This window comes from Endocarpon pusillum (assembly GCF_000464535.1).
Source record: "Endocarpon pusillum Z07020 unplaced genomic scaffold scaffold344, whole genome shotgun sequence".
Classification (NCBI taxonomy): Eukaryota; Fungi; Ascomycota; class Eurotiomycetes; order Verrucariales; family Verrucariaceae; genus Endocarpon; species Endocarpon pusillum.
This window is the reverse complement of record NW_006916325.1, coordinates 53,785-80,981: the sequence shown is the minus strand read 5'-3', so window position 1 is coordinate 80,981 and position 27,197 is coordinate 53,785. Positions and strand designations below refer to the sequence as shown.

General features: G+C 48.7%; 9 protein-coding genes across 9 annotated transcripts; 4 read left to right on the top strand and 5 right to left on the bottom strand.

The window, feature by feature from the left end:
* Window positions 1-1,320: 1,320 nt before the first annotated feature.
* On the bottom strand, window positions 1,321-1,695 carry EPUS_00480 (uncharacterized protein; the record flags this gene model as incomplete). The annotated part of the gene is made up of 1 exon (XM_007804509.1): window positions 1,321-1,695. The coding sequence occupies one exon, from the start codon at window positions 1,693-1,695 to the stop codon at window positions 1,321-1,323; it is 375 nt and encodes a 124-aa protein (XP_007802700.1).
* A 572-nt stretch (window positions 1,696-2,267) lies between these two features.
* EPUS_00479 (uncharacterized protein) lies at window positions 2,268-2,799 on the top strand (the record flags this gene model as incomplete). The annotated part of the gene is made up of 2 exons (XM_007804508.1): window positions 2,268-2,437; window positions 2,574-2,799. 2 exons carry the CDS (start codon window positions 2,268-2,270, stop codon window positions 2,797-2,799), a joined length of 396 nt encoding a protein of 131 aa, XP_007802699.1.
* Window positions 2,800-3,320: 521 nt separating this feature from the next.
* On the bottom strand, window positions 3,321-6,909 carry EPUS_00478 (uncharacterized protein; the record flags this gene model as incomplete). The annotated part of the gene is made up of 2 exons (XM_007804507.1): window positions 3,321-4,657; window positions 4,707-6,909. 2 exons carry the CDS (start codon window positions 6,907-6,909, stop codon window positions 3,321-3,323), a joined length of 3,540 nt encoding a protein of 1,179 aa, XP_007802698.1.
* A 1,788-nt stretch (window positions 6,910-8,697) lies between these two features.
* Window positions 8,698-10,482, bottom strand: EPUS_00477 (uncharacterized protein; the record flags this gene model as incomplete). The annotated part of the gene is made up of 1 exon (XM_007804506.1): window positions 8,698-10,482. The coding sequence occupies one exon, from the start codon at window positions 10,480-10,482 to the stop codon at window positions 8,698-8,700; it is 1,785 nt and encodes a 594-aa protein (XP_007802697.1).
* Window positions 10,483-10,837: 355 nt separating this feature from the next.
* On the bottom strand, window positions 10,838-12,423 carry EPUS_00476 (uncharacterized protein; the record flags this gene model as incomplete). The annotated part of the gene is made up of 3 exons (XM_007804505.1): window positions 10,838-11,796; window positions 11,963-12,277; window positions 12,333-12,423. The coding sequence occupies 3 exons, from the start codon at window positions 12,421-12,423 to the stop codon at window positions 10,838-10,840; spliced, it is 1,365 nt and encodes a 454-aa protein (XP_007802696.1).
* Window positions 12,424-13,560: 1,137 nt separating this feature from the next.
* EPUS_00475 (uncharacterized protein) lies at window positions 13,561-17,146 on the top strand (the record flags this gene model as incomplete). Its single annotated transcript, XM_007804504.1, has 5 exons — window positions 13,561-14,754; window positions 14,813-14,876; window positions 14,998-15,610; window positions 15,681-16,534; window positions 16,629-17,146. 5 exons carry the CDS (start codon window positions 13,561-13,563, stop codon window positions 17,144-17,146), a joined length of 3,243 nt encoding a protein of 1,080 aa, XP_007802695.1.
* A 1,726-nt stretch (window positions 17,147-18,872) lies between these two features.
* On the top strand, window positions 18,873-22,292 carry EPUS_00474 (uncharacterized protein; the record flags this gene model as incomplete). The annotated part of the gene is made up of 5 exons (XM_007804503.1): window positions 18,873-19,075; window positions 19,862-19,998; window positions 20,048-20,072; window positions 20,127-20,705; window positions 20,756-22,292. 5 exons carry the CDS (start codon window positions 18,873-18,875, stop codon window positions 22,290-22,292), a joined length of 2,481 nt encoding a protein of 826 aa, XP_007802694.1.
* Window positions 22,293-24,294: 2,002 nt separating this feature from the next.
* Window positions 24,295-24,783, top strand: EPUS_00473 (uncharacterized protein; the record flags this gene model as incomplete). The annotated part of the gene is made up of 1 exon (XM_007804502.1): window positions 24,295-24,783. The coding sequence occupies one exon, from the start codon at window positions 24,295-24,297 to the stop codon at window positions 24,781-24,783; it is 489 nt and encodes a 162-aa protein (XP_007802693.1).
* Window positions 24,784-25,080: 297 nt separating this feature from the next.
* On the bottom strand, window positions 25,081-26,151 carry EPUS_00472 (uncharacterized protein; the record flags this gene model as incomplete). Its single annotated transcript, XM_007804501.1, has 1 exon — window positions 25,081-26,151. The coding sequence occupies one exon, from the start codon at window positions 26,149-26,151 to the stop codon at window positions 25,081-25,083; it is 1,071 nt and encodes a 356-aa protein (XP_007802692.1).
* Window positions 26,152-27,197: the final 1,046 nt, after the last annotated feature.

Below are 27,197 nucleotides of genomic sequence, written 5' to 3'. Positions count from 1 at the left end.
GGCACCATTAGCTCCGATCACAAGTCCGACTGAAGGAGCACTCTTGATTGTCACCGCATATTGGTTGATCAGAGCATACAAGCCTGACACGTCAGTATCATCCCCAATGGTCCTCCTTCGCCCGGAAGCATTTTCCACGAGCAAGGTGTTGATCGCGCCAATTCGTCTTGTGTGAAAGCTCTGTTCATCGCAAAATTTGTGGACTGCCAGCTTATGAGCATGGTGACACCTAGTCCGCCGAAAAGTGACACTTTCATTGACGGTCTCCGTTACCCGGATATCGTACGGTGAGCAAGACTATGATGCTTGAATGCTGCGATGTGGATTGTTGGCCTACAGGATTTCCGTTACAAATCAAGATCCTTTGATAACCTTTCCCACGATTCTCCGGCTCTCCTGGCATGCTCATCTGGCATCGTCCTATGTGTCTCTGCCATAGTGCGTGAAAAAGGCTCCCTGCTGACCCAGCCCTCCCTTGTCCACAGGGTCCAGGAGCACTCGAAGAGCTCTATCAATGGGGAGATACTGGCCCAGATCCTCTTCGCCATAGAACAGGCGGGCATTTCTGCTCTAACTCATCCTTGCAGGTTGACCTTCAAAATACCATTCATGCCCCTTCACGAGAGGACTTGACAGTCTTTCAGCACCGACAACCTGCACATAACACACCTTTTTGATGTCGATACTCTTGACCAATGCCGAAAGACTGGCTTTCAGATCTCTATCGGAATCAGGACCATTTGTGCCGTCTTCCGAAGCCTTGTCTCCCCAGACCCTCCCCACAATGTTGAATGTATTCAGACACCTTCCAAAATTCCATCGATCAACTCGCCTTACCACTTCCCATAGATCTTCCCAATCGTCGATGAAAGCGCCCCAGGCCAGATTTTTAATATGCAAACTTGATGGGTGGATCCTCTCTCAGACTAAGGTTGGCAACCTCAACCATCAGGGTATCCATCAGAGCAAATCGAGGCCCTGGTTTGCTTTGATTACTATCTAATCAAAAGCCGTGATTTGCTTTGTTTGGCTGATTTGTCAAACCGAGTCAAATCTCAGTAAGCAACATATCTCTAGGGATAAACTTGAATTCTCGTCCAGATCGAGTGTCCGCCAAGACTATTATTATCCTATGGAAAAATATCCATAAATATTTCAACATAAGAGACTTTTCTGTCAAGACTTCAGTTTGACTAATTGATCAAATCTACGGAGGCCGATTTGCTTTGACGAAAGCACCGATATGATTTGATTTGTTTGACTAATTTGATTTGATGGACACACTGTCCATATCCTGAACAATGACATCCATATCTCCGGTCACGCTTTCATCCCGACGAACTGCGTAGGTATGTGGATGATGTCTATCCCCGATGCCTTAGCTATCTTGAAACACGGCTGCATCTTCTCGACCATCCGCGTGTGCTCCTTTCGATCAACCAGTCTTTCATAGAAAAGAAAAGGCTGTACTCCGAGGATCTCGAGCCCATTAGTCTGACACATCTCCTTCAACAAGCAAGAAGCGGCTAGAAGTTGATCTTCCGAAGGCGTAGAGTCTCCCGAGCTATGACCCAGTTCTTTGGCGAGATAGTCAAGATCCTCGTAAAAGACCTCGATGCCTGCGAAGCCGTTCTGGGCGGCGCAAGCAATGTTATGGTCCAAACGATGGCCGGCGAAGGCTCTACCTAGGGACATTGAAGCGACTGCGGGGGCGGTAGGAGGGCATCTTGTCTGACGCGCTGTCTTGGAATGGGAATTAAAAAATGTCTGTAATGGCTCCACAGAAACAAGTAGGGTAGGTATGTCATGACGAACATAGTAGACACATGGAAAGGAATGTCGCTCTAAGCAAGAAATACGGAGCAACTTGATAGCAGATAAACTCTGCTTTGAACAGGGCACTGGGCGAGAGTGCATCTCGAGGCCCTTATCACAAACCCCGGATATACCTCCCATGTGCCCACGCTGTTCCCGCCATTCAGCGAGGCCATGTCTGTCCATGGCGGGTGATTCATTGTCAAGGGCTAAATCTTCATCCGGCTCTGTTTTGGAAGAACAAAATGTGTACTACTAGTAGTACGGAATACTCCGTAATATTGATGCCAAGCTCCAACCATCACGTGAACACGCGCCCCCAAAACCAGAGCACTTTACGCGTCAAGCTCAAAGCTCACACTCCTACGTAGTAGTACACGACTCCACATCCGCCTCAACATCATCTTCGCGCGCCCAGAAGCAAAATAACACCAGACCATCCAGCGCGCACAATGTCGTTCCCCACGCCACGCATCCTCCCCTCGCATCTGCACGCCTTCGCCCCCTCCGCGCACCCGAGCATCTCCACCATCCGACTCCTGGGCCACATCACCTCGCTGCGCGGCGACCAGGCGGTGCTGGAATCCTGCAACCAAGAAACCGTCACCCTCATCCTGAACCGGTAAGGGGGGCCAGAACCAACATCTCTCCAAAAAACCCTATCATATCCCTCCCCTCCCAGAAAGAAAACCCCACTCCCCTCGCCAGCCTACCGCGTCTTAACCAACTAATTAACTAATGCACGCTTCCTCTTCTAGGGATTCACACCTCTCGCTGCACTCGCTCTACGAGATCATCGGCAAGGTGATCAACCTCGAAGGTGGGCAGGGGCTGGGGGTGCGTGTGCTGGGGACGACGGAGTGGCCGAGCCGGAGCCCGGAGGGGGTGGCGGTGGATCTGAGGTTCAAGGAGATCTTTTATGAGGCTGCGGGGGGTGGAGGGGGCGTGGATGGGGGTATGAATGTGGGCATGGGTGGGTTTTGAGTCTATGGGGGATGGGAGTGATGGAGGTGGAGAAAAGGGGAAGGGGCTGAATTCGCATGTGTGGATGGAATGACAATGTGTTGGCACGTGAAAATGCTAGATGAGATGGCTTGGTGAGGAATATTTCTCCTCCGGGAGACGGCAAACCGGCACAAAAAGCAGAGCAAGCGCACTGCTGTACGATGGACATTTTGAACCTATCTTCGATTTCTAGGCTCAAATAGCTGTGCTAGACTTGTGCCTGTCGCTGGGTCACCTAAGTAGTGAAACCTCTAGAATCTGGTTACATGATATATGTAAGCCCAATTTGGCTGCCTGCATAATTTTCCCTGCAACCAGACCTATTATTCAACGAGGCGAATGCCCAACCACTTCGGTCTAACTAGAAAGGACCCACGTATGACCATGCTCAACGAAACTTCCATACTCCTGTTCTTGTGATCGAGTGACCGAAGGACGGTGCCTTTGTTCGTTATTGTTCACGTGTCTCTCGCGAGCTGGACGCTTTCCATCCGCCTTGCTCATCCTGACTTGTTCTTCCTCGGACTACGCCTCAAACCAGTTGTCCCCTGCACTACAAGCGAAGCCCCATTCGATCCGGTCTGCACATCCATTTCTCCGGCTCCATCCCACTGGCCGTTCGCCAATGCAGGATCCAGGAAATCAGAGTTGAGGTAATTATAGTAACCGTTAGGTGGCGAGCTGCCGCTTCCTTGAATATTTGTCTGAAAGATATCTGGAAAGCTCGTGTTGAAACTGGACAGATCTAGGTCATGCATGGAATCAAACGGTCGTGACGAAGGTGAGATGGCTCCGAGATCTGGTAGATCGGGAAAGTCAAGATCTGAATGCTGAGCTGGCGGATTCTCAGAAGCTCTTGGGGCCGGCTCATCTGTAGTCTTTGTCTTCGCGGTATGCTCCTTTATCAATTCGAAATGAATCAAACGTGTGAAAGGCGTCATTTCTTCTAGAGTCCTGTTCGAGCCCATGATAAAGTCCTTCTTGGGCGTCCTCATCTCTTGCGACGCTCGATGTGCATTAGGAGACGTGTGAGCTCCGGGAGTCCGAGGATTCCTGCCAGACGGGGTCTTGCTAGGGGTCTTCAGTAACAGCCGGTCAGAACGCCGAGTCGGTGTGGGTGTTTGTGGTGGAATCAAGAAGCTATCTTCTTCGTCATTGAACAGATCGTTCAAATCATCATCGTGTGTTGGTCCAGAGACTCGATTTTCCTTCTCAGGAGTCTTGGGGTGGTTACCAAGGACATCTGCGGATTTGTTAAGACGTGGACTGCGGCGGTAGAAGTTGGGTAATTCAGACAGTGGCTGAGTAATTGTGTCGTTTCCAGAAGGGGCGGCCTGGGATTTAGTGGGAGTCTTATTGAAAGGCGATGGAAATAGCTGTCGGCAGAGAGGTTTTGGTGTTTGGTCAGTTTCGACTGGCTGGCCGTGCGAGTGCGAGCCCACATTGCGCACGGGACTAGATTGGAAAGCTCGTGTTTCACTCCCAGCCGGAAGATGATGTACAGAGGCAGCCTTCCCATCAGTCATCATGGGCTCAGCAGTTGTTGCACGTTGATGCACAGGCAATAGCTCTGGCTCCACCGTCCCAATGTCAGGCCTCTGACGCTCGTCCTCGTTCTCCATATCGGCCTCAGTAGCTCCATCTGCCGGAGAAGAGCCTTCGCTGCCTTGGTCTGGAGCATCACTCTTTGAGTCATCTTCTTGTCCCTTCTTAGCAGCTACACGCTTGCTCTTTGGTCGATAAGCTCGCTTCTTCTTCTGGTTCGGATCTTTTGGATTCCTTGTCCACTTCTCTGCAGGGCGCATGCATTTGTTTTTATGGAACCAGAGGCCGCAAGCTATGGTCTGTTAGTTGGTACATCTGCGGCAGTTTCCCATTGTACTCACGATTGCACAAGGTGACATTGATCCATTCTTCACCCTTATCTTCGGGGCTCTTCGAGAGCTTGTAGGCCCTGAATTTTATGACTGTGCCATCTGCAGCTTTCTCCTCAATTTGCTTCCAAACATAAGCACCCTGGGTCTCCGGCCACATTTCAAAAGTTTCATATAAGTGTCCTGGCAAAGTCCTCGCAAATACCCTTCTCCAGGCCGGCGTATCAATGGTGCCACAGTTGTCACAGTATGGTGGCATCTCATTCTGTGCTAATGCGTGCTCTAAACGTGCCTTTGTCTGCTCTCTACCAACTTTCTTCTTTGATCCGGATTTCGCTCTGCCCCCTTCACCTACGGGGGCGTCGGACATAGGTGCGTCGCTCATATCTCCCGCCCAAGTAGTGGACCGTTGTAGTTGGCGCCCCAGTGGGTCACTTGCTGCAACAGGAGGCAAAGCGGGTTGGACAGCCATCTCTTCTTCTAGTTGACGAGCTCTTGGGTAAGGCGCTGGAGCCAGCTTTGGCGATGACATCCCAGGCCGAATTGCTGGTCTTGTTGTCTGTGCGCGTGATAATGGTCGCTTGGAGGAAGCCGTTTGATTCGAAGGTTTTGGCCGAGGGGGAAGTAGGCTGTTTGTCAATTCGTCATCAAGATATCCGCCCCTATCAGATACGGGTGTGAAATTATTGTGCATCTCAGTAGCCGCATTTGCTTCAATTGGCGGCTGGAGCTGGAATTCGTTGCGGCCTACATCCGTCAGATCATCGTTCCACAGAAAGTTCTTGTTGCCATCTATCAAATCACCAATTTCATCCATGAAGCCTGAATCTTGCTGCTCAGCGGGAGGAGGCGGGCGAGGCAACACAGGACTGGTTGGCAAGGAGCCGTAGTTTGTTATCACAGGTGGTGAAGACGGAATATCTGCTGGTGTGCTCGAAACGCTAGGACCCATGGTGAATTCCGGAGATGTTGCCGAAGCATCAACAGTATTGGTAACTGATTGACCTTGATAAGAGATATCAGCTTGCAGATGTTGCTGTGGGCCTCGACGAAGACCACTTCCTTGATTTTGCTGCCTGCGATTGCCTGAATTATGAGGCCCTGGAATTGGTGTTGGCGGTCTTACAGGTTCTTCTGCAAGGTGGTTACCTTGTAGGTTACTAAGGGCAGAATTGATAGCAATAGGTCGATGTCCGCGAACAGAGGAAGCAGTGCTGGCAGCCATTCGAAGCGATTCTGGTTGACGCTCGATATTTAAATCTGATCTGCTTGGTGCTCCAACTGGCGTGATTTTCGCGCGCTTTCTGATTGGACCTTCTTCTACCTGAACTTCATCGCCACTGTAATAGCCAGAGTTGAATGATTCTCTTCGCTTGTGATGAGTAGGTTGCGAAACGGCTCTGACTGAAGCTCGTGAGCTAGGTCTCGAAGCTTGGCCAAAAGACGGACGAGCAGGTGGATGGAAAGGCTGGGTTTGACCTGGCGTCCCAGGTCGGCTTCCTTGCTGTGAATTGGACGATATTTGAAGAGATTCGGATGATCGATTTGTGGGGTTTTCCCTGGGGACACTTCCTTCGTGCAGCATTCTCTGCATGTGCTCCATTCCAGTCCTGTCTACTGGAGATCCCAGACCTGAAGATTGCTGTGTGAATATCGGTCCATTCTCATGTGAGAGCAGATTTGGCCAATCATTAGCCTCACCAAATTGCTGATTAATTCCACTATAATCATGATGGCCTGACTGTCCAAACACACTACTAGACTGTGCTTGCATTGTGACCGGTAGAAGCCTCAACTTGACTTCAAGTGTTTCTTGGCCACTGCCTGAAAACAACCCCAGCACATTCTTGGTGACACGCCCTGTAATGACTTTGGATGTTGTATCTGTCAGATTGTTCTGGGAGTTTGGGTTGAAGATCGTAGACAATAAGCCCTGACCGGATAGCGGAGTACCTTCTTCTGAGTAATCAAATGCATAGATAGTGTAGTCGATGGCATGTTGAGACAACAGCTCGGGACTGGAAGAAGTGAGAGCTTGAAGGCAAGTCTTGAGATCAATAACGCCAATCTGCGTCAAATCATCAATAAACGCCGTTTGAACCTCCAAAACATTCGGCCATCTTGCAAGGCAATTATTTTTGCTTTCCACGTCAAAGGTGTAAAGAACCTTTAACCTCATCATTCTTGTTGACACGTTATCCGTTGGGGACGCCATCTTGATAAGAGTCGTGAAGAGACTGTTACTTGGAGGATCGTGTTGGACGTAGGTGTTGTATGAGGAAACGGTTCAAATGAGAAGGTTTGCAGGGTAAACCGATTTCTGTAGAAGGTTGTAGGAGAGATCGGTTAAAGATCAATATTTGTGTGTGAATGTAGGGCTGCAATACGACTGAGAATCATGTCTAACTGAGTGTTCCTTGCTACAATAAACACCTATTTGTTGTACAATTAGTTGTGCAGTTTGCAGCTTTGCGAGATGCCTGTGTGATGAGAGCGACGGGATACAGCGCAGGCGGTGATTCGGTTTATTGACGGGTGAATTGAGGGTCGCTTAGGGAAGGAATTGATCCTCACAATGAAAGGTCACCGTGAATCACAGATGCGCTTTGCTTTAATATAGCAGAATGTCAAAGCCGGCGTGAATATGGATAAGATAGGATGGCTGGCGCTGCGAGATTCCCGGTACCTGAGACGCGTTCTGAGCTTCGTGAAGCACTTAACCTGATTGGCTCAAGCTAGCGATCTTGGCACACATGAACCATGCCAAGGTTCGGCTACTGCCTCTTAGAGTCTCTTAGCGTCGGAGCTATGAGGAGTAAAACTCCGACCATGTAAGCTGTGGCCTGCTCTGTTTTTTTCCGTATCTGAACAGATTAGACAACAATTCTGTGGGCATTTGGGACCTTTAAGTATTCCAGCCATCATGGCCGACGCAAAGATTCAGTATGTGGCCCTCTCATACACCATGACTCATATCCCTGTCTCGCTTATACATGCCTATTTCACATTCTGCGACAGCTTTGGTCCTCCCACTGACCAGCTAATAGGGATTTGCTGAACAAGCCGAGAAGCGAGCTCACGTACGTGATCCTTTACCCCGCTTCATCCCCTTCTCGATGTTGCTTCCCTTACGCCAGTACTATCACCCTGGCCGTGATTGCTGCGCACTCCGCCACTATCTACACTGCAAATCCACCTTTTCCGTCCCGCCGCTCCGCCCTCCCTATTGCTCCCCAACAACCACAAATGCCACTTCTGCCAAGACGTGTCCTTTCATATTGCACGACAACATGCTAGAAGGACAGACCTTATACCTAACAAAATGAAGTCCTTGCTCAACTAACCTGAATCATAGGGAATATGAAATATTATTACTTGAATCTCACGAACTATCTACGGGACCACTCTCGATTCTTCAAACTGCCACCCGCACTCACACGCAAGTGCTTATATCATGCCGTAATAATCGGAAGCTGCTTGCTCGAGTCAAAGCCTTTGATCGACATTGCAACATGGTGTTAGAGAACGTGAAGGAGATGTGGACAGAGAAGGGAAACAAACCAGGTAGTAAGGGTGTTAACAAGGATCGTTTCATCAGCAAGATGTTCTTGAGAGGTGACAGTGTCATTCTGGTATTATTGAGTTGAGAGACTGTATGAGAACAGAGATTTGGACATGCTAGCGCCATATGCTCCTAGGGAAAGAAGAAGGCTTGGACCACAAGCCCCAGGCACCGCAAAATGGCGCTATTGATCAGGCTCACAATGGCCGAGCCAGTCAAAGGGACGTTCAAAGACTGTACATCGGGTTGAAGGCATCAGAAATTTCAGCGGCTGCAGGCTGCTTCCTAGGTGAGCGGCATAGAGGGAAAAAATAGAAAGGAGGAAAGGCAGTTACTTTTTTGATACTTGGCTACCTCATCTCTTTCCAATGGGTCTGCTGCCTAATCCCGTTCTCTCCTCCTTCCCTTCTAAATCTTAGACTAACCCCCCAGTTTATCCGCTTAACAAGCCCCAGCCAAGCCCTCCAAAAATTCCTTTAACCCCCAAGCCCCCGGATCCGGAATCTTCCCCACCCATTCGCTCTCGCCACCCACATAAACCGCCCTCCCCAGACTAGCCTTCATGCCCTTCGTCTCCTCTGCACCTTTGGCCGCCGCCTCCGCTGCTTTCTTCACATCCCCACTCTCCCCCAAGGTCTTCACAAACGGTATCAGCACATCCATCAGTGTCCTATCCCCTGGCTGCGCAGGCGTATATTTCCCCAGAGCCGCAACGCTAGATTTGAGCGCCGCTGTCCAGGCCTTTGCATTCACTTCTTGCTTCGATCCAGTGTCCTGCTCGCGCAGGCCGTGAGCAAGGGCGTTGAGGAAGATGGCGTAGATGGCGCCTGATGTGCCATCCATGCTGTTTTCCACCACGGAGACGATCTTGTTCACGAAGGCGACTGCGTCGGTGGAAAGGTCGCCTTTCTTTAGCTCTGAGACGACGGCTTCCGCGCCCCGTTTAAGGCCAATACCGCAATCGCCGTCGCCAACTATGGTGTCGTAGTGGGTAACGTCTGGTTCGCATGCTATCATTTTCTCGAGGCCCGTGGTCAGGACTTTGGAGGCGAGATTTGGGTCGAGAGTTAGCTCCGAGGATTTGGATGTTGAAGGGGTGGCAGCGGGTTTGTCGTCCATGGTGTGATCGTTGTCTGCATTCCAGGTAGAGGGTTGGATTGGCGCGGCCCAGCCAATGGCTTCGGCCGGGTAATCAAGGAGATCAAGCATAGATTTACCAGAGCCGAAGCCTATGTCGCTGAGTTTGAGGATGCTAGCTGAAAAGCCCATGCCATTTAGAGAAGTGAGGAAAGCGCCGCTAATGGTCCGGACCGGGGTGAGCTTGTAGTCCTTCTGGAGTTGGAGAGTGACTTCGGCCGTTATGCCACCGAGCTCGAGCATGCTAACGCCACCAAGGTTGTTGATAAAGAGCACCACTTTGTCGGATTCGGAGATGGAGACAAACGCTCGGTCTTTGTCATCTGGGTCAAGCATTTGGGCTAGCATGATCTTGATCAGCTCTGGAAGAGTAGCGGAGACGCGGTGACTGCCTGGTTCGTTGTGGATGCCCATTCCGACTTCTACCTCTTCTTGTGGAATATTCTCATCGGAGGATGCGTCTGGGATGGCGCGGCCCGGGACGTGGACATGCTCTAGCGAGGCGCCAACTGAGACGATACTCGAGGATGCTTGTTTGGCTAGGTTGTACACGTTAGGAAGACTTCCTCCAAGTTCTGCAAGAGCACCACACATCTTCAGCACGAGTATGCCTCCACCAATCCCTCGTCGACCAACCTTGCCACCCTTCTCACGACCTACTCCTACATCATCAGCGATAGCAAAGAACTCTGTCTCAATGCCGGCAGCTTTAGCTTTTTCGGCTGCCATCCCGAAGTTCAGAACATCTCCAGTGTAATTCATGGTGATGACTAGCACACCCTTCTCCGTTGGTACTCTAGTTAAGATTGCTCGTCGGACCTGCTCAGCAGACGGCGAGGCAAAGATTGTTCCTGCTACTGAGGCTGTCAGCAGTCCTTTGCCGACGAATCCAGCAAACGCTGGTTCATGGCCCGAGCCACCACCTGATATGATAGACACTTTGGGAGAAGCAAAGCCATCTTTCGGTCGTCGTCGGTATATGATCTTGTTAGAAGAGTCAAAAGCAAGAGAAGGATTAGTTATGGTTAGAGAATGAAGTGCTGTATTCACAAGGTGGGTAGGGTCATTGATGAAATGTTTGGTTTGCATTGTAGCTCTAGTACTGCTCTTGGCTGGAGTTCGTATGAGCTGTTGAAAGCGAGAAGTGCAAGCGACTATGCCAGCCGATACAGTCCCACAATGGGAATACGAAAAAGCGCAGCTGGTCTTGATCCTCTCGCTGCAACCAAGTATCAGTATTTATGCATTGACGAGATGCGGGGAACTTGGTGGCATACAACTTGAAACTGACAGGGGCTGAAGCCAAGACCATGTTCGCTTATGGCACTGCAGTACAGTATTTGCGGATTGGCACCCCATATTACTACTCGCAGCAGAACATTCCGAAGTCTTTCCACCAGTCCCAAACCACTGAGACTGATTGCTTCGCCATGAAAATATTTGTTCAAGGCTGTCCTTCTGGAATAGGGCCCCATCGCCGTTCATAGCTTTCCCGATAAGTCTTGTTACCATGATATCCCATTAGGTCACGGAGTCTTGGGGGATATGGGTCAGCCTCTAACAACTCTGTTTCCTGCAACATGTCGATTCCGTTGCATATGAGGCGCTCCCGTATTCTCGCGATTTGCTTCCTCATCTCCTCACCAACATCTTGCAATGAACCATAGATTCTATCCACGTACTTCTCTTCAACCAAAACCAATGTCTGCAAACTGACCAATATTCTATTCTGATTCGCGAGACATTTCTCAAGGCACTCGAATCTGTAAACACCTTGACGTCTTTCGCCTCTGAGCAGCCGATATCGAACGGTCAACCTTTCCAGACTTGGAGGGAAAAATTTGTCAAGTCCAAATGACGGCTCATGATCATCAGTTAGGACTGAGCTGTCCTCATCCCATGCACCACACAACATGTCCAAATCTATGTCCAGTTCCTTCAACCGCTTGAAAGTATCAAATTCTGGTTTGGGGTAATATCGGTTGAGGCCGTGGACATTCAAGCTTATCAGGGAATGTTTCTGCTGCTCCAGGGCTATGCAAACAGCATCAATAGGCGCAGGATCCACTCTAACCCGATGGCTTGCATAGTCTGGATATGTCAAAGTGAGATGCTCCAAGTCACGGGGAAAGCTCAAAATATTGATAAGAGCTGCTGGATCAATCTCGCATAGGAAAAATCTCAGCGTTTTCAAACTTGTCGACCCAGGACCAAGGTCTGCGTCAAAGATCGGACTTCTCCAGTATTCTACCGGGGCGTGCGAGTCTTCTACGGGAGGATCGAGAAGATCGCGTTCATAATATGCGTGATGTACTACGAGTGAGTCCAATGTAGGATGGAGGAACAGTACTGCTTTGCGTTCGAGATTCCATAGTGGAGAAGCGTCGAAGAACTCCAATGTGCCTAATTCCATGATTTAGCCTCAGTTGTCACGCTTGTTTGCGAACACAGGTGCCTCCTTCTAAGGTTGCAGCGTCATTCCCCCAACCTACAGGGCTGTTAAATTTCAAGCAATCGCCCTCATGGTCAGATCTTTGGTCGTTGTTTTCTGTGCAGGGTTTAAACTTACATGTCTTCAGAGCGGGTAACCAAGTGTCAATGCGAGATGCAGCCTTTCGGACACAACTCGGTATTCGGTCATCCGGGCCCGGCCACCACAAGCCTAGGCCAAGCGCATTGTAGTCTTCTTCATGACCTCGATCGAAAAAATCCATGACATGTGCAAAGAAACTGAGATGTTGGAGATTTGGCAGCAACGGAAGGAGTTCATCTGCACAAGGATCGGCATACAGTATTTCGTGTTCGAGTGAGATGCTTCGAACGAGTTGAGCGAGATCGATTCGGAGCACAAGACAGTCTGCAAGTTTCTCGCACCCTTCATCATCTAGGACGATGACTTTATACAGGGGTGGGAATGCAAGCTTTGTTGATATGCGTACAAGTTTGGGCCATTGCAGCCAGATCTGCTTGAGCAAGGTAAGAGGCCAGCACCTCTAGCAATTCCGGCGGCAGATTTTGTAATGAAGGCATGGCGCCTGCATGTACTGTAAATTTCGAAGTAAAGTCTGACTGCTGTAATGACTTCTATTAAGGGATGTCGCGCTGCCAAATATATTCAAGCAGGTAAGTTTGTGGGAGATAGAAATGAATCAAGCTACCAATGGGAGTCAAAGCAGAGGATTTGTAAAATCATTCGTAGCATGATATTAGCACAGATGTACTCACGTTCACCAGAGGAGCATAGCAGGCCAAAGTATGGACAATCAGGACAAGTCCTTTTATTGTTGGCTGTGGGCTGGCATGGGAAAAGTAGACAACAAGGGTCAGAGAACACATTTGCTGCTATCAGTATCAACATGTATAAAAAGAAGAATATTACCTTCGTAGTCACTTGTGCTACATCATTATGGCAGTGCATGGAAGTATTTGCTGATAACAATGAAGATCGCCTCAGCGTCCTTGTCAAGGTCGAGTATCTACAGTGGAAGATTTACATTCACTAAGTAATTTTGGTTGATTACAATAATGAATACTCTCTACGTAGTAGGGCTGAAAACAGTCACGTGTGAGGCTCAACTGATCCGCATAAATAACTTCAAGTCAAATTCTGGAGAATTTGGGGCCATTTTCTCCATCACGCTGAAATTACGAGCAGACCCGCTCCAGATCTCCCACAACATGTTGACTAACCAGATCGAGATCTGTAGGTCATGCTGCTACAGCCAAAATCCAGATAAATATCCTCCTCAGGTACCTGAATCAACGACTGACCTATTTTTGTTCTCGTCTTTGCAGTATCATGACAGGCTATGCTTCAATTCAAACCACGTCCTGAGACAGAGAAATCTTCATACTTGGGCTAGGCGAGATTGAGGTCAAAAGTAGATTTTCTGTTGTAAATATGTGCTCTCCCCTACATAAGTCTTGTTGGTGCATTGCTCATCATGTCCTCTGGGATTGCTTTGCTCCCCAACTAGTGTTTCCTACTCTGAAGGCACTATGTTCAGCTACCACTTGTGTGTTTCCTACAGATATTTCAGTCAGTCACTTCAGCGTAGCCGCTCCTTGCTCGGCAGTAACCCACACCCTACTTTGTTGAGCAGCTTGTTACATTCAGTTCCACCCATCTATTATATTACCACTTTTTGTTCTTCATCCTCATCCACAATGCCTCTCCTTAGTCACTGGGCTATGATTGTGCTGCTGATTTTCTTGTGCATCTCAAGTGAAGGCCACCTTACCCTCAGCAGTATGTTGCGCAGTTTCTTGAACAATTATGACCATGAGAATACTGACTTTTCTCGAGCTTCAACTGCTAGTAATCAATTCACTGAGATCACGAGAGCACCTAATGGCCCAGGTTCAAACAAGTTTCCTGCTATTGCTCCTACTGTGCTGGCTGGCGTCCCCTCATATGGAAAAGCAGGGAGCTCCAATACCAGCATCAATATCACCTCTGGAGGATTGAGCAGTAACTTAACGCCTAGTGTTACTACAGAGGCTATACCTGTTACCATCAAGTCAGGTAACAGCACTGTTACGTCTCTCAACATCACTTCAACGAGCAGTCATATTTCTCCTAGTTCTGGAAATTCCACTGCTACGAACACGACAGCTCTAAGCATCACGCTTTCATCAGACACCGAGCTCACTACGACGGTAATCCCAGCTCTGACGACTTCAATGGATGCCAGCCCAAGCACGGAGATCTCAACAGTGAGTACATCTTTCGGCCAGCAAAGTGGGACATCAGTGTCCACTTCTGCAACTCGTTCTAGCGCTAGCAATCCGATAGTGACCACTCCCTCTGGTCCGCTAAGTGAGGTTTCAGTGTCCTCAGAAAAAACCTCGCCAGCTGCTGCTTCAACTCCGACGACTTCTACTAGTCAGATTGGCGAGACAGCGATGACTGCTTCGCCCACTTCCTCGGCTATAGAAAGTTCAACGAAAGCTCCTGACCTTACGATGTACACAAACTTCCCACCTGTTAGCACTGGAGAAGTACCAAGCGTTACCACGGATGGGCATATTGAGACTACTGGGTCTGACCATAAACCAGCACGGGTTTCTGTTTTGAATCCACATTGCTTTTTCTGCCCTCCAGCTATCGAGTTTGGTGTCGCCTTGTTCGGACTCTTGCCTGGGATTTATCCCCCAGGGCCACCGCCACTTCCGGGGTTCAAAAGCCCCTTTCCAGCACTTACTATTGGCAACAATGGTGATCCAACCTATTCTTCTCCAACGCCCACAGACCAAATTACTCCTTCCTCGGAAGCAGACAGTACAAAGTCTAATTCATCACCAAACACTGAGACAGATTTATCGTCAACAACCGACGATACAAGATCCGTTGTTCATCAAGTATCGAGATAACCTTGTCCTCAAGCCCAGACACTTCTACATCTGATACGTCGTCAAGCAAAGTATCAACCTCATCCTCAAGCTGCAAGGGCACAACAACGGCTTCGTCATGCTCACAACTCGTGAGTTTTGGCGTGGATGAAGCAGGTAGCACGACAACGACTTTAGCGTCAAGTGTATGCTCGACTACTACCGGATGCAGTGCCCAGAACACCTTCACCACAAGCAGAACTACATTCATAGAGTCCTGCCCTACTTTCAGGCCATTACATTATGTTGAACCAGATGATGATGGTATAGAGCCGATACCAGGAACTTCGGAGGAGACCTTGGCTACAGCCAAACGATGGCGACGTCGGACTTCCCTTACCAAGCGAGCCAGCTCCAGAAGGATAAACTTTAGCAGGGAGAATCCAAAATGCCTGGTAGTGGATGAAGTGAAAACTTTGACGGTTCCTGATCCTGGGAATCTGCCTGGCTTCCCTGCAGCCAAGTATTGGTTCGTCACCGCGAAGGCCTCCGCGAACAACAGAACTTACATCGGCACGTACAACGGCACCCACCACGGCACCTACAATGGTACTTATAGCGGAACGCACGACAGTGGCTATGATGGCGAATACAATGGCACATACTATAATGCTACAGACAATGGGCCATACAGAGGTACGTACCGCGGCACGTATAATGTCTCAGCTTGTGGCCCCTGGAGAATGAATAAGGCACCTTCGGCAGTGAATGAGAATATGAAGGATGCCTTTGGCAAGATGTATGTCGACGCCAATAGGAAAAAGCAAACACCAGAGTTTCTGCGTACGCACAGTTTCGTCAATGTCGACCACGCCTTTGAGATCAAGTTCCTGAAGGGAGTTTTTTCTTGAGATCATGAACGAAGAGACAGATCAAACTCGCTGCGAGCAACTCAGATCCTTCTGGAACCAGCATAACGATGGCTCTAAGGGCGTAGCAAAAGGCAAAGGAGAAAGGGGAAGCTTCTACTACGTTTTGGGTGGGAGGGATGGCTGGACCCGGTTACAGACCATTACTGCCCTATTGCCTGGGACGTGGGCCCCTTTCGCAGATTTCATCGGCACAGACGACACCCTTAACACCTGGAAAGGGGAAATATTCCAGACCGCCGAACAGCTGACTGTCGAGAAGATGAAGGTCAAGCATCTGCAAGACTCAGACTTGCCCTCTGATTGGATTGACTTGCTGACATACGTTGCCGGTGCACTTCAACTCGTTCATCACCCTGATGTCGTCGAGGCATTTCAGAACACGAAAAACCGCCTGTATCTCGCTTTCAAAGAGATCGACAAAATCAATGACGCTTGCCGAGTTGAGACATATGCCGACAAGTTCAAACGATACATGGATGGTCGACTTGAACAGCAGAAACCACGCATCGAGGGATTCTACCGTGAAATCATCTCTGAAAGAATCAAGCCAAATGAACTTGGAGCAGATGACCCTATCAAAGTCAAGTGGGAGATCTTCAACGCCGTTTATCCAGAATCATATTTTACACTTCATTACGAAAGTATGCTTCCTTGGGAAGAGAAGAATGCAGCCCAGACTGTCCAGATAAACAAGCGTGAAGATTCAGACGCAGGGTGTCGTCTATCATCAACTGCGACGCGCCAGGATAGCTCGAGCATTTCGATATCCACAGGAATATCTGCCTCGTCCCGCAGCTCCCCTGACACTGCTCCTGTGTCATCCATCTCCATGACTGCCACGTCATCTCAGTCACAAATGCGAGCTCCGAGCAGCATCAGTAGATCAATCACTTTCCCTCCACCTTGATCAAGCGCCGTGCCAACGCCGGGAAAGTCTCCAAGTGCAAGGACGGAATATACCATTCTCTTCAGGGATGCTACGATGCATGCGACCAAGGAAAATGCAAATTACTCCCCGGCAGAGGATCAACCCGGGGCCAGACCGTCTACGACTGCTTCTGTACGCCCCAGCCTTACCGTTACCCGGCATATCGCCCGACTGCAACGACGGCTTCTACGATACCCAACAAGAATGCACCGATAATTGCGATGATGGAGAATGTAAGCCCACCCCAGGTATGGGGTCAGACGAAGTCAAGATTGTGCAAAATTGCTATTGCGAGCCACCGTTGCCTTCGCCTACACCAAAGCCAGAACCGCCACCAGCACCAGCACCGAAGTGTGAGTCTGGTAGAAGATCCAGTGCACGAGCCTGCAGAAATACCTGTCCCGGTGGGGAATGTGAGCGGTATTCTGGTGACACTGACATAGCCTGGTATGGATACACGTGCAATTGCGGGGGCTGGCTTGACCTTTGGGGGTTATCGCTTGATTCAGGCATTGGGAACGTCACCTTTGGCAATGTCTCAGCACATGATGACTTCTTCTGAGTCCGCCATAGCCGTCTGGTGTTCCGAGCGGTGGGTGGTAAAAGTTTTGTCTTCTCTTCCTCTTTCTTCCTTTGGCGGACTTGGGTACCCTGGCCAAGCCTGGATACTAGCGAATGACTGTGATTTCGGCTGGAACTAGTTAGTCTCTCCATAGCGGAACCAAGAGATCTTTGGAACTTCTGGACATTGTGCCTCCTCGAAGCTGTACTTTAGAAACTCCGTAAATAACCACCCAATATCTCAAATCCATGTCGTAAGCATAAGTGAATTTGATTTGATATTACCAGCGAGCAGAGTAAGCGCCCAAGAATCATAATCCTCCGCCGCCGCCTCCTCCCCCTCCATACTGAATACACCAATTAGATTGCAACATCCGGATCTCCTTTCCCATCTTTCACCAACATCCAACCAGCACCATCTCAAACACTGCTACCCTTAACACTCTCGGTAATATCCCTGGCGGCCATCTCATCTATCGTCCCCTTTCAGCTGGAATTTCCACCTACCCCCATTTCCACTGAAGCTTTTCTTTCTGATTGTCCGCTTTTGGACCCCTGTCCGCTTGGACAGGAGGGCAAGGAGAAGGATGGATGTTTGAGGTCAGAAGAGCTACGGCAGCCAGCGGTAGACGCTCTACGTGTATTGAGGCGGGCGCTGGATGTTAGTAGCGTGAAATAAATACATGATCCAAGAAGTGCATTTCCCTGCGAATTAAGATGCCCGATTCTGGAGGCTTTCGGGGCAGATTTCCTGGCTGTGAAGGGCGGATACCAGTAGTTCTGGTGATTGCGAGCGCGGCTCCTGTGAAATGTGATTGTTAGTCTGGGGTGGGCATCCTGCCTTTCAATGGTTTGAAATGCTGAAAGTTGGAGAAAGATTCTTTAATATTAGGTCACATTCAGTCACAGGGATGTACTGATGGACGTCCTTAGGTCTGAGCCTGGAATAAGGTTGTCGAAATGTATATAATCTTCGAATATGTGAAAGCTACTGGCTTAGCTATGTACATTATATATGTATGGACCATTTTCTGCGGCCCTGCGTGAGCTCCATCATGGTGGTTGGAAGGGGCTTTCCAAAAACAGAAGACACGTGGGCATAGCGTTGACCGAGAAGCCCAGGTTCATCATGAAGTGAGACCGGTGGGTATTAGAGTCGAGGGCGTCGAGTGCAGCAAAGTAGTTGAATAAAGAGATATTGTCGCGCATTGGACAGGTCTCGAGAGTCTCGGAGAAGGAATCACCGAACAGGGATGGAAATTGCGGGATATGTACGGTGAGTGCTGGGTGGCTTTCGGGTTGGGATTGCGTTTGTTGGATCTCAACCCTGTAGATTTGGTACAGAGTCAAGAAATGATTGTGTCAAGTTGCCTCAGCGCTTAGACGGGCATAGTGGGCAAGCCACAGAAGCTATTCTCGAATGGGCTAGTTGCGTAGTCAGGTCTGGGAATCCGAGGCAACGTCTGAGGAACTGAAGCAATACGTAAGTGCTAAGTTTAACAAGCCATCCAGTGACACTCCTAAAGACATATCCACTCCTTATTTAGCACTAGTACGGTCAAATGGTACAGAGAATCTGGTCTTATATCGTTGGAACGGCGAGAACTGCTGTACCATACCATTGTACCAATGGTACGGTTGGTATGGTTGTGCTGTTCCTGAACGCTGCTTGATAGCTTCGTCTACTCGGCAAATGAGTAGCTCAGTTGTTTTCTTACGCCCACAACATGTCTATCAGTATTGATAGATCACTCCAAGACGCGATCCGAGAGTTTCAAGGTGTCCTTAGCCCAGACCAAAGCAATCAGCTCCAAGCGATCAATGCTGTCCCTGATACCGCTGCAGTCATCACCTTTGTCGCCCAACTGGACGAGAAGAATGCGCAAAGACGGGCTAGTGGTGTTGCAACTCGCTTGTATACGATTCTTGAGTCAGTCCAGCAATTTTCGACGATTATTGACACATTTGTTTCGTCGCGTCCAAACATCGCAGCCCTGGTGTGGGGAAGTGTGAAGCTTACTATGCTTGTAAAATCTCTCCGCATAATCCTGCTACATTCTCCCTTGAATTCCTCTATCATACGACTAACAACATGCCCAGATTGCATGCAACTTCACCTCCTACTTCAGCAAGCTTTCCACCTTATTCATGAACTTCAACAAGCTCTGCCCACGGTTTTCTGAGTATCAAATTCTATATCCACACTCGACTCGGCTACAAGCTGCGCTCTGCGATTTTCATGCATCGATCATTCGTTGTTGCAGGCAATCATTGCAGGTGATACAAAGACCATGCAAGTTCAACCTTCATGACCGACGCTCATTCCAAAGTCCAAAGCTTATTAATTCGTGAATATAGGGCCATCACAAGCCTTCAATGCATTATGGCGTTCGTTTCAATCGGAGTTTGAACCGTTTGTAGCTGAGGTCAAGAGATGCAGCAAAAACGTAGAGGAGGAAGTCTCGCTCGCCAAAGCGCAGGCTGATTGCCAAGAACAACAGCTCCAGCTCAGAGAACGAGAAGCTGCATCCGAAGGAAGAAAATTGTGGCAGTCATTCATTACTAAATCCGGCAAAGAAAACGAGGAATCTAGAAAATGGAGGATACAGAGGGATGAACGGAACGCTAGTAAGCATTAGCTGAAAGTTCATTAATACCGTATTTACGAAGGTACTGTAGGGAAACGAACACAGCGGCTGCTCAACTCGCTGACTAGCTACAACCATATCGCGCCGTTCAAGCAAGCTCGCAAGAGGCGGCATGGTAACACAGCTCAATGGCTTACACAGTCCCAGGAGTTCAACCGATGGATGAACGAGCCTGGATCATCCGTGTTCTGGTGTTCTGGAAAGCGTGAGCACAAACCGCGTCTTGCTCGAGTAGAACTAACGATTATTTCCAGTCGGATCTGGGAAAACGATACTCACGTTAGTTTTTCCATAACGAGGGAATACAAACAATGACTGACCGTCGAGCCGCAGAGCAAACGTCATCAACCATTTGTTTCTTCACAGAAATGGCATTGATGTGTGTATCGGATTCTTCTTCTGCCGATATGATGAAGCTATATCCCTGAAGGCAGAGGTGATCCTTAGATCTATCATCCGACAGTCGTTGGATGCTACGAATCTCCCTAGAGACATTGAGGTCTCCTTAGAAGACATTTCGCAGAGCGTGTTATCTGGTATCGACGAACTCCAGAGCCTTCTGCAGAAAAAGGTCGCCTTATCTCAAGTCTACTACATAGTCGTCGACGCATTGGATGAATGCGAGAAGAGCGAACGCGACCTTGTTCTCGATGTTCTTCAGTCCGTGATCGCATTAAGCCATTCGAAGGTAAAGCTATTTCTTGCGAGCCGAGATAGTATAGGTAGGGACATCAGGAAACAGTTTCCATCCCTGCAACATCTATCGATGGGCTCTTCTGAGGCTCTGTCTGATATTTCTACTTACACTAGAGAAACTCTAGATGCAAGGTTTAGTGGAGGGGATCTAGTGATAGGAGACCGCCAATTACTTAAGGAGATTCAAGATGCGCTGATTCAAGGCGCAGAGGGAATGTCAGCAAGCATTTATCCAAAGGTCTTTCAGTGTAAGCTAACTCCCCTAGGTTCCTCTGGGTAGCCTTCCAGATTGACGACATCTGCTCTCAACATAGCGACGAGGATATCCGTCAAGCGCTAAGAAACCTCCCTAAAGATCTAACAGAGACCTTTAACCGTGCATTGTCTAGGATCCTCGCTAAAGGAGACGCAAAGACTGTGAAACAAGTCTTCCGATGGGTTGCTGCGGCAAAACGACCGCTGTCTCTTGGCGAGCTTCGTGAGGCCATTGCCATTGAGCCCTGCCAGCCTTATTCCAAGCCTGAGCGACTGTTGAACGGCATGAGCCGCGTGCCAGCATGGTGCGAGAACCTGATCGTAGTAGACGAAGAGGATGAGGTTGTCCAGTTCGCACACCATACCGTCCAGCAATATCTTCTGGAAAAACCCTTGGAGAAACGACTAAGCGAGTTCCACTTCCAACTACAAGACGCCGACCTCGAAGTGGGCGAGAGCTGTGTCACTTACCTCAATTTCAACGACTTCAAAACAAAGCTCATCCGACGGCCTAAATTCCAGGCTCCCATCACACCCAGCGCGATTCTTGAAACAGCTCTAGGGTATCGAGCGGAATCAACAGTTGCAACATCCTTGTTCCAGTCAGTTGTTTCAAGACGTCGTCAAAAGACAACTAAGGTCGATGTAGCGCAGAAATTAGCTTGCTATGGTGAAGGCAACAACGAAAACTTACCGGGAAAGCTTCAGCTGGAGCATCCGTTTCTTGATTACGCATCAGAAAACTGGCTTTTGCACACTACCAACTTCGAGCACGGTAAATCCAAGACTTGGAGCCTATGGACACAAATGTTGCTGGATGAGCAGAGCCTTGGCCAAACCCCATGGACTCATGAGCAGTTCATCAGTCGCGATCTCGAAGTTGGAAAATGGATCTGTGATGAAAATCATAGCGCTTTATTGCGCCTCATTCAGAGCAGTGACAGAAAGTTTCCAGTGGAAGAAAGAATGTATTTCATAAGGTACATGTCTATGAAAGGCAACCTGACGCTTTATGAGCACTTCTCTTCCTCGGAACTCGCTGCAGTGCTTCAGGGAGCATGTGAAGCAGGTCATTTCAAGATTGTGGATAAACTGTTAGCAGCAAAGGCTGATGTGAATGCTGTTGGTAAGCATGGTCGAAATGCATTACAAACAGCAGCTCAGGCAGATCATGTTGAGATTGTGGATAAATTGTTGGCAACAAAGGCTGATGTGAATGCTGTTGGTGAGTATGGTCAAACTGCATTACAAATAGCAGCTCAAAGAGGCCATGTTGAGATTGTGGATAAACTGTTGGCAGCAAAGGCTGGTGTGAATGCTGTTGGTGAGTATAGTCAAACTGCATTACAAGCAGCAGCTTCTAAAGGTTATATTGAGATTGTGGATAAGCTGTTAGCAGCAAACGCTGATGTGGATGCTGTTGGTGAGTATGGTCAAACTGCATTACAAATAGCAGCTCAAAGAGGCCATGTTGAGATTGTGGATAAACTGTTAGCAGCAAAGGCTGATGTGGATGCTGTTAGTGATTATGGTCAAACTGCATTATAAGCAGCAGTCAAAGGAGGTCACGTTGAGATTGTGGATAGAATTTTAGCAAGGGCTGATATGATATCTGCTGCTGCTGCTGATGAATATCGTCAAACTGCATTACAATGGCAGCAGAAGAAGAAGAAGTGGGGAGGTTGAGAAAGGAAAACATTAGAGATGTTTGACAAAGAAACTGTTGAAGTTGGTCCCAGAGTGAGGAATGAGTGGAGAATTCAAAGCTGTCTTGTGACGAGTGTGAACGTCAGGTATGCCTTTGTGTGTTTGGAGGAGCTGGCAGTGTGGCCATTTGAATCAAATTCAGTCAAATAAACCAAATCAATTGCTTGACAAATAAACCAAGTCCGTGCTTTCTTCAAATCAAATCAAAACTTTGTTAGGATCTCAGGGGAGTGCCAGGGCAATGTTATGACCGCCGAGCCCTGCGTACGGTATCAGGGCCAGGAGGACTCTGGTGGATCATTCTCTTGTTTGGTAGCTTCCTTGTCTGGCAGCTGCTGAGAAGGTTCTACGTTCTTCTATGGCATAAAGGCCTCTTGGTATTTAGATCTCTCTTCTCTCTAAATAGGTTCTAGTTCTTTGCGCTCAATAAGTCATTCCACTGACACCCTGCTGTTCTATTGCCCTTGCACTCCCCTGGGATCCTAACAGGCAATAGAACTGTAAGGGGTCGATGGATTGACTTATTGAGCACAGAGAGCTAGAATCTATGTACAAGAAGAAGGATATAAGTAGTAGGATATCCTCTTGAGTCCTTTGATGCGCAGTCCAACGAGTCTTCTGTGTAGAATGATGCAGAATCCACCAGAGTCCTCCTGGTCCTCATACCGTGCGTAGGGTACGTGCTTGATACGTATAACAGACTTTGAAATTTGATAAATTACTTAGTATTAGTAGTCAAATAGAAGTCTTGGCAGAAAAGTCTTTTATTTTGAAATATTCAGGGTTATTCAATTTGTTGAAAAGATAAAGTCTTGACAGACTCTTTTTGTGCCATGAAAATCTTTAACACTCCTCCTAACATGACTCTATTTGACAAACAACTCAAATCAAATCAAATCGACCTCTGGGATTAGATAAACAAATCAAATGAGGGTCATGATTTGGTTTATTTGATTTGATGGATACACTGGGAGCTGGTAGTAGTTGCTGATAACTTTTGGTTGAGAGGGTTCAAGAGCGCAGCAGTTAGGCGAGCGGTGAGTGGTGAGCTGTAAGCAGTGAGCAGGAGGAGATTATAGAGGCATGGCCTTTAGGAAACAGGACCCCTTGGGACGGTAGAATTGAGCCCATTTACCTGTGCGTTTTCCGCCATTGGCAGACAGGAGAGCGGAGTGGGACGTAGGGGAAAATGGAAAGAGTTTTAGCGACAAATATTGGGTTTAAGTACCTTTGGGCTTTCCTTGTCTTAAATCCAAATGTAGGTGGCGGCTTCACCCGGTAGCTTCTCCTCCACATTGCTGGCGGAAGACTCCTCGCCTACTTTATGGCATTGGAAATCTGAGAATCCTGGAAATCACTGCTTTGTCTGGACGGTTTCCGCTTTTGGCGTGAACGGACACGCACATGCTGAAGCACCCATGAATCCCTTGATCTCAAGGGGCGAGGCGACAAAATAAAACAGCCTCGATCTCAGTGTTTCGATCTCAGTGTTACGATCCAGCAGATGGGTGCAACATTTGCGCCTCTTTTCCCCGTACGTTAGTCGCTGGAGCATGTCGTGCTCTTCTAAGAACAGCATCAAGAGTGATTCTGTCGTCGTTAAAGTCCTTCAGTTCCAGTACGCTGGAGTCCGTGGACATCGACTTAGATCAAAAGAAATCAATTGTTGCAAAAAGCAATACGAGTCACTAGTACTCGTTAGGATGTCGATGACTGATTCGTCTTGGCATGAGCAGCGCCAAGAGGACTGGTATCTCCTTTGAGTCCTTCAAGTTGCAGCATTTGACATGGTGGACTCCCTACAACCTACCTGGACAAGTAGTTTACCACCCAGCCAGCAGAAATGCGTCGGATAAATCACCAGATACCATTCTTCCCATATCGCTTCCTTTTCCTGTACTTCGAACCCTTTGCCGCCTTCGCCGGCGCACTCAAAGTCGTCCTTACTCCGGTGTCCTATCTCCAAGTGTTCTCCCCGAGCGCCACGTCCACGACGTACAATCCGCTCGAGCAGCCCATCTACGACCAGGTGGGCGCCCTGCTGCTGTTGTTCGCCTGGTGCCAGGCGGTGGTGCTACGCGTTGCTGGGGAGGATGTGCGAGTCTGGAAATCCATCCTGTTTGGCATGTTCTTATGCGATTGCGTGCATTTGGCATCACAATATCGAATCTTGGGCTGGGAGGTGTTTGTCAACCCGAGCAGATGGAGGATGGAGGAGTGGGTTAATTTCGTAATGTTGTATGGACCTGGAAGTCTGCGGTTGGCTTTTTGCGCCGGTTTGGGGCTCGGTGAGGATGGATCCAGGGTGAAACGCGCAGCCAAAGGTGATTGAGCTTTCGACAATGCCACAAATTGCGTTTGGCTTCGGCAGAGGAATTGATCATTACAAGGTATTTGTAGTGATAGAATTTTTAACCCAGGTAGTACGGAATATGTCGGCGGTAACGACAACCAAAATCATCATGAAACAAAAGCAATGTCAGCATAGCATGACCACAGCCTTCAACACGGAAAGTTGTGATGCAGGAATTTATTTGCCGTGAGTTTGAGGCAACTGATGACTGTTTACTCTAATCTACAACAAAAGAAAGAACCCCAGTGGTATGTCCTTGCCGCTTATTTGCAACAACTATTGGAGGAGCCTGAATGCCTTTCCGACCGTTTCGCCTTCAAATTTGGCAGCGCAGCCGATAGTGGCATTCGCCTTACATGACCCGACTGCGAATAATGTCTTGCCCTCTGCACCGCCGAATTCGAGATTACTCGGTCCTCCCATGCCAGGTAAGTTGATGGTCATCAACAGTTGACCCTCCGGAGAAAGTTTGACGATCTTACCATCACCATTACGTGTGACGTATAGGTTGCCGCGGACGTCAGCACGCATACCATCGATATCGATTGCGGCATCGGCACCAGTAAACTCGTAGAACACAGATGGTGTCTGGCTTATAAGAATACCGGTAGGTGTATGAATGTTGAAGCGGTAAATACGGTTGGCTGTTACGTTACCGGCGACGTTTGTGGCGGAGGAAAGGTAGAGGTGTCTTCCGCAGGGGGATGTCTCAATGCCGTTGGTACGATGTACGTCCGCCTGGGCGAGAAGGGCTGGGGGAAATTGCATGGCGGTGCTGCCAGCACAGGTCCAGAGGGCGCCATGCTGCCCGGCAATTGTGGTCTCTGTGAAGTTTTGTCCAGAGAGATAGATCATTTCGGGGATATTGACGGACAGGGCGAGATCGTTCGGTTGCAGCATCGCCGCATCTGTGCAGAAGGTGGAGGAGCGTGCGTCTTTGACCGAAAGCACACGGCTGTTGTTAGCATCCGCGATTAGAATTCGACCATCTTTGAGAAATCTCGCTCCGTTGATCAAAGGTGGATTAGCTACACCTTCTGTCGAGGCGTTGAAGATCGGGTTGGCTGCCAGGTTGAGAACGCTCTCAGTGCCCCCTTCGGTCTCGCTGAAGAATCCGAAGGCCTTGTTTGGCCCTGCGCCTGCCGCACGGTAATCTACAGCGAAGACGTCGCCCTGGGCATTGACAGCAGCACCTTCGATCCCACCACCAAAAGCAGTGGGTGGAAGCTGAAGGTCAACACCTTTGACGATCTGAACTGTGTTGGAGGGATAACTGCCATTCTGTGCGGTTGCGAGCGAGAAAGAAGCTGCAATAAGCAACCTCACGAATGCTTTGAGAAATGACATATTAGCTGATAGCTGATAGCTAATAGCTGATAGCTGTTCCTATGGTGGTGAAACGATTGTTGAAAGAGGCCAGTAATGGATGTGGAATGATAGTGGAAAGTAGAAGTTTTCTGCTAATGTAGGAGTCTGTGGAGAAAGCTGTTACACATTATGCAAGGCAAATAACTTGAAGGTACTACTGCAATTTGCAATTTGTGGTAGTGAATGTTGTGGTAGTGAATGAAGGAGTGGTGGCAGGTTCATTGGAAGATACAGCGTATGACGAAGCTTTAATGATGGCTAATTCCAGGTCTTCCTGACAGTAAATAACATGACCGCTTCTGTTTCACACCATAACCATAGTTATAAATGTATTGGGGCTGGGCGGCAGTGAAGCATAGCCATCCAGGTCTTTGGTCAGACTGTCAGCGCGGCTAGGGAAAGGGGCGGAGCCAGGGGACAGTGAAGGAGAAAGGAGAATGTCAGCCAATAGCACCTTGGTACGTAAACTTTGGTGATATGACCTACGATTGGTTACGGGAGCCAATTCTCTAGCACGGCAAATTGCGCCTCGAATTGCGCCTCAAGTCGCGCCTCAAGTCACTAGTTGCGGCATCCGGAAACCAAACCGCTTTCATCATCGCTGTTACTAATAAACATTAGAACTTTGTTTGCAATATGCAATAATGAATTCATTATGGGTTGATCTAGTAGGCTTAGTCGCGGTTTCGGTCTCATCCTTTGAATGAGCTAGCTATCCATAGAGCATCATCTGTCGACTTTGTCTGACTGCCTCTCATCGCCCAATGCACCCAATTCATGGTCAGTGACCCTGACTCTCTTTCCCACCCTTTGAACGCCGAGAGAGGACCGAGCTGCCACCCTTGCTCGCTGAGAAAACATGTCCGACCGATAACGCCGCTTGCCATAAGGTCTGAAGTTCAACCGACAACATGTGTCGCCGGCGAAGCTTTATGTGCAGGACCGAGGGCATGAAAGATGATATTGCAACAGGGGGAATAAAAGGTGCTTCGTAAAGTCATGTGTTGTGTTCGTGAATGCTTTCG